Raw genomic sequence first — 6,818 nt, 5'->3', positions numbered from 1 at the left:
CCAACAGACTATATGCTTTCTTGGCATCCTGTCAGTTTTCTGCCCCAAAATTTTTCTTTCAAATACATTGATTAAAACATCCTGTTTCTCAGTGGGTGACTACAGAGATTCGTCTTCCTTTTCCGGGTAACTGCTATGAAGTTTTACATCTCATCGATCTCTTTCAGGACATCCTCATCATTTCTTTCTGTCCAGTATGCCTCATCAGACATTCTCCAGAGGCCACATTCCCGTATCTCCCGACCACTTTCTGCCTATGTCCCGGCAGCGTCCAGTTCTCACAGCCATAAAGGAATACACTCCATGCAGATGTTTGGGCAGTTCCTTTTTCTTCTCTATAGTAAGTTACAAATTCACTAGCGGTTCTCTTCTTTCATTAAAAGCACACATAGTTGTAGAAATTTTGTTTCTGATTTCGATACTACATCTGTTTTGTCTTCTGTAATTAAGGGGCATAAACAACAAAATTTATCAACTATCCCAATACAATTCTCTTCAATTTAGATGTCAGATGCTCTTTTCATTTTTAATTTGCTTAGTATCACAGTTTTTGTTTTCTTGCCATTAATTGTAGCACCAAACATTTTTACAATTACTGAAAACTTAAATAGTTTGTTTTGCTTATGTTTTCCACAGTCAGCTATTAAGGCAGCATAAAGTCCTAATCTTATGCAGTGAATGGGAATTCCATGCACATTAACTCAAGATAGTTTTTCTGTGAAAATTCTTGCAGCATTTTCGATTAAAGGATTTTCCTAGTTTATACATATATGAATGTAAAACTTCTAAAATCATATCAAGAATTCTTATTTTTTTAACTGCCTGAATGCCAATGTGAGAAAAATTGTATTTATTGTATCTGTAATGTATAAACATTCAGCAAAATGTTTGCATTCTTATAAATATTTGCAGCTACAGACTACGAGTATAAACTCTCTGTCTCTTATCTGTATGACTCTCACTCCATCCACATACATAACAATTCCATATTATGCAGGCCTTTATGATGAAATGAACGTTAATAAATAAAATGAAAAGGGTACAACAAATAAGGGGATGATATGCAGCATTATACTGCCTACTTTTAACTTCACACACACACACACACACACACACAGATATATATATATATATATATATATATATATATATATATATATATATATATATATATATATACACACACACCGGGTGATCAAAAAGTTAGTATAAATTTGAAGACGTAATAAACCACAGAACAATGTAGATAGAGAGGTAAAAATTTGCACCCATGCTTAGAATGACATGGTGTTTTATTAGAACAAAAAAAAACAACATTCACAAAATGTCCGACAGATATTGAGAATTTCCTTTAAAAAACATCGTCTTTGCTTTGTCTTACTTTGTTATGCTAATTATTGCTATTCTGATCAGATGAAGCGCCATCTGTAAGACATTTTTTGAACTTTTGTATTTTTTTGGTTCTAATAAAACCCCATGTCATTCCAAGCACGTGTGTGAATTTGTACCTCTCTACCTACATTATTCCGTGATTTATTCAGTTTTCAAATTTATACTGACTGTTTGATGACCCTGTATATATATACGCTCATTTAGGTAAAAGCTGAGGTGGTCTCCAACTTCCACCTCAGCCAATCTGATACACAAACATTTAAATCAGTATAACAAACAGAATGAAGTTCACACCATTCAGAGTTTCACTACACACAACTTCCTTTGGTGATCTAGGTGACTGGCACCTGAAAGAGCATCCATCCACACAGTTACATAGTGAAACAAAATCTGCAAAACCCTGGAAATGGTAGGGAAGAGGAGAATATATATATGAGCCAGCAAAAACCACATACTGGGGAAACACTTTGCAGCAGAAGGCTGTATGTCACTTTTCTAGCATGACATTCTCTCTCTCTCTCTCTCTCTCTCTCTCTCTCTCTCTCTCTCTCTCTCTCTCTATATATATATATATATATATATATATATATATATATATATATACAAGTATACAGAGAATCTCATGCTAGACAAGTTACATACAGCCTTCTGCTGCAAAGTGTTTCCCCAGTATGTGGTTTGTGCTGGCTCACACTGTCCCTGCAATTTTTTTGTGGCCATAGTGCCCAGGTCTATCAAGTGGAGGGGGACATTTTACAAAATCTTCTCGGATCAAGATGGCCGCCTTATTGTGGCACGGCATCGACGGGTGGTGGTGTCAGCAGTAACACTGCGGCCACTGGAAAGTCGTGGGCGGCCATGTTTGCTCAGAGCCTCTGCTGCCTACTCGCCGTCCTGCTTGCGGAAGTGTTCTCGCACCTGCTCCAGGGGCATCAGCAACACTATTGGCACATCGTCATCCCTCCTCTGCAAATTAAAAAAAAGAAACTTAAGATTTTGGAGCACATACTGTGACTGAACATAATGAAATACCTCAAAGAGATAAATCTTCTGACTCAAATACGCAACATGAATGTGGAAAATATCGTTATTGTGAAATACAAAGTAATGAGTATCTCACATTGGCTCAGTATTTAAGATATCCAGACGGCTTTTGACATGATTCATCATAAGTGGCTTCTCGTGTAATTGTGCATACATGGAGTATCATCTCAGTTGTGTGTCTAGATTTATAGTTTCCTGCTAGAAAGGTCACAGTTCCTAGTTACTGATGGGGAGTCATCTTGCGAAACAAGAGTGATGTCTGGGGTTCCCCAAGTCAGTGTTACAGGCACCCTCCTGTTCTTACTCTGTACAAACGATTTAGGCGACAGACTGAGCTGCCAACTGTTTTGTGATAATGCCATCACTTAACGTCAGGTAAAGGCATCAGAAGATCATAACAAGTTTATATAAATATATCACCAGGTGGCATTAGTATTCAAATATGGATGTTACACTGTGCCCACAGAAATAGCTTAACAATGCGATACTGAAACCAAAAAGTGCATAACAAGCATAAAGACATACATGTTGGCAGAAGATCATGACGTGTCAAGACCCTCATGGGAGTAGTCGACCAATACAGCATTATGTGCATAGTGGTACCTTTCCTTATTCCTCTGAAACTGGAATTAGCGTGCCAGTTCATTCTTTACTTTTAAAAAGATTGGAGCATTCTATACTATGGAATATTATTGGAATTTTTAAAATACTAGGAAGTAAAAACGTCTCTTAATGAAGATATTGTGAAAGTACGAGAAGCTGCAGATGAAATCAGTCGTGTTCCATTATGGAGTAAAATGTCAAAGGCGAGGTTAAAATATGTGTATTCCCCTTGTTTAATCTTGTAATGACTTTTTTTATAGACAGATGACAAATCAAATAAAGTATATACAAAGGTGAAATTATCTAGTTGCAAATAATAGAGAAACAGATTCTCGTGAAACTGTATAGAAGTACTATCGATCAACAAATAGAGCATCATCAGCTGTTGTCATCAATTTATAATGAAATGATCTGATATGCCTGGTACACTTCCAGGCTCTCTGAAGAAATAGAAGTTTCCAGGAATGTCAGCGGAGAGTATATATATATCTGTATGTGTGTGTGTGTGTTTGTGTGTGTGTGTGTATGTGTGTGTGTGTGTGTGTGTGTGTGTGTGTAATATCACCATGTGGCATGTGTATACAAAGCTGGATGTTATGCTGTGCGTGCATAAATAACGTAACAATGTGATAGTGAAACCAGAAAGTGGATAACAAGTGTAAAGACATAAATAAGAACTAAAAACTTTATAAAGAGAACAGTGTACACAATAGTGCATGAAACATGCAAGATACAATTAGCGGCATTACAAAACTTAGCTGATAGGAATTTAACTTACAGACTGAGTTGGTAGAGTGATGCTGTTTGAAACCACTTAAAAAATGAACAACTTGATAATTAAAATAAAATAATACACAAGTTTGAACTGAAACCTGACCCTGAACCTAAATACACACAATAAAAACAAGTGCATAATAACAGTACATAAACCATATATGATACAATTAGCATCACGGAGGAAAGCAAACCAGGGAAGAGAAAGAGGGGCGGGAACGAAAAATTGGCCAGGTCCCATTAGACTCGCGTACTCTGTGAACTTAATTACGTACATATACAGTTCATTCATTCCAAGAATCGACCATCTCGACGGCTTTTCGCTGTTGTCGATACTAATACTGGCAAGATATCGATCTGAAGTATTCCAACATTTTCGACAAGGTTTTAAATTTAAGTTAAAAGTCAGATAACAAATGACAAAGGAAATCTTTATTTTTGGTTTGATATAATTATAAATTAACGATTTTTGGATTTCTTTTTTTACTTCTACTGTGAAACCTTTGTTACTGCCAAATTTCAAGGTGATACGTCAGGAGGAGGTACGGTATCGGTTTTAATGAGTGGCCGGATCTTTTGATTGAATTGACAAAGCTGCTTCACTTTTTTACATCGCCAGGGGACCATAGACCTTAATATGTGACATAAATTTCAACTTGTTATGAGTACCCATTCCTGAGAAAAAAGGGTTTTGAACTACTGGACGGACAGACAGAAAGAAGGCCAAGGGTTCCGTTTATACTTACTGACGTACAAAATCCTAAAAATTGTAAAATCATAGACCACTCATAATACAATATTCACACAAAGAAACAAAATGTAAACCAAACTGGTGGTTCTGTGTGACAATTTATGACTGCAAAAAACAGGATAAACTGGGACCAGGTGACGCATCTTTTTTGTGTTAGTGATGCCACTGTACATTACGTATATAACACAATTTTATAGTACACAATGGCTCAGTAGCCACAGCACGCATTTGCAATTAATTTATAACATCATTACAAAACAAAGTTCTAGTATGACACAATGCAAGGGAGCAATAACAAGAAAAAATTGACAGAACCTAAAACCACTAAAAGACTCCAAACAAAGTATATTACTAAACACTGTATAACTCAGAAAAATGGACCATTCTTTACATGAACAACTTTTCTTAAAAAGGTCTGTTGGAAAACATACTCTGTTGACATTTATGAAAACCATCTCTTTCTTTATAAACTGATGACGATAGCTGATGATGCTCTATTGACTGTATTTTTGTACAGTGTTCACAGGTATTTGTTTCTCTTTTTTCAGTTTTGTGTATGCTTTATTGGATTTCTCATCTGCCTATACAAATAGACATCACAAGATTGAACAAGGGGGAGCACACATCTTTCAACCTCACCTTCGACATTTCACTGTGTAATGAATCGACTGATTTCATCTGCAGCTTCTCTCACTTTCACAATATCTTCATTAAAAGACATTTTTACTTCACAATATTCTAAAAATTTCGAAAATATTTCACAGTACAGAACGCTCCAATCTCTGGGAAAGTAAAGAATTAATTTGCCTATTAGTTCCAGTTTCAGAGGAATAAGGAAGGGTACAGCTACATATATAGTACTGTATCAGGCAAGCAGCATTGGTCAACTAGTACCGTGAGGGTCTTAACACTTCATGCCCGTATGTATGTACAATAGGACGACATCTATACTCTTCGACGCAGAAACCAGTTCTCAAATTTGCAGCGAATATATTTTTAAACCTCTTCACAGCATGCAAAATCATAAAACTTTTAATAAAGCAGAGTGTTTGTAAATGAAATTGGGGTTTTAACGCATTATAATACTTATTACATTAAACGTACAGTTATAAATGATATGTCAGATGAAAGAGCAATTCAAACAGTTGTGTTTGACACCAGTGCGCATGCACAGCGCGCAATGTTTCCGCCGCAAACCGCTAGACAGCGGTACTAGAGAAGATGGCGACTAGCGTTTTGTGTTTTGGAGTTTGCAAAGACCGAGTCTGTAGTTACTGTCCAACGTGCGTTCCATGCGTTCCAGCTGAAGTTCGGTTGTGATCCTCCAAGCGATAACATTCGTAGAGGGTATCATCGATTTGCAGCTACCGGCTGCCTTTGTAAAAGGAAGAACACAGGATGACCAAGAGTTAGTGAAGAGACTGTTGAGCAAGTTCACTCATAGCCCAAAGAAATCAGTCCGGAAGGCTAGTCGTGAATTACAAGTTCCCATGATGAGTGGAAAGTTGTAAGAAAACGCGTTCAACTACGTCCTTATCGTTTCCAGTTACTACAGGCTCTAAAGCCGGCAGACCATGGATTACGCGCCAACTTCTCAAACGAAATGTTGTTTCATGACGATGAAGACTTTCTGTATCATGTTGTCTTCAGTGATGAATCGACCTTTCACCTTAGTGGACATGTTAACACTCACAATGTGCGCATCTGGTGCTCAGAAAATCCTCGCGAGTTGGTACAAATGCAACGAGACTCCCCTAAAGTGACTGTTTTCTGTGCCGTATCCCGGCGGAAAGGTTATGGGCCTTTCTTTTTTGGTGAACCTACTGTAACTGGCACTTCTTATCTTGATACACTAGAGCAATGGCTCTTCCCTCAGTTGGAAGAAGATGAGCCAGGGAACTTCATTTTCCAGGAAGATAGTGCGCCACCTTATTGGCATAGCAAAGTACGCGATTGGTTGAACTACACTGTATCCGAGTGCTGGATAGGCCGCAAGGGCTTGTTTTACATGGCCTCCACGTTCACCTCACCTAACGCCATGCGATTTTTTCCTTTGGGCCTTCATCAGGGATCGTGTGCACATGCATCCACTACCAGCAGACCTGCCTGAATTAAGAAACTGGATTGAAGCAGCTGTTGCTGCAATCACTGAAGACACACTTATCAACGTTTGGGAAGAACTCGGCTATAGACTTGATGTGTGCCGTGTGACAAACGGTGTTGAAAATGAACATTTATAAGATTATTGGTAAAA

General features: G+C 37.7%; 1 protein-coding gene across 1 annotated transcript in view; it reads right to left on the bottom strand.

The window, feature by feature from the left end:
* Nucleotides 1-2,000: 2,000 nt before the first annotated feature.
* The window catches only part of LOC124553913 (actin-binding Rho-activating protein-like), a 216,670-nt gene continuing 211,852 nt past the window's right edge, over nt 2,001-6,818 (bottom strand). Inside the window, exon 5 of the mRNA XM_047127935.1 lies at nt 2,001-2,358. Within this exon, the coding sequence (XP_046983891.1) occupies nt 2,275-2,358 (84 nt within the window). The 3' untranslated portion in view covers nt 2,001-2,274. The remainder of the gene's footprint in view (nt 2,359-6,818) is intronic.

This window comes from Schistocerca americana, chromosome 11 (assembly GCF_021461395.2).
Source record: "Schistocerca americana isolate TAMUIC-IGC-003095 chromosome 11, iqSchAmer2.1, whole genome shotgun sequence".
Taxonomy (NCBI): domain Eukaryota; kingdom Metazoa; phylum Arthropoda; class Insecta; order Orthoptera; family Acrididae; genus Schistocerca; species Schistocerca americana.
The sequence above is the reverse complement of the archived record's forward strand: the minus strand, read 5'-3'. Positions and strand labels throughout refer to the sequence as shown.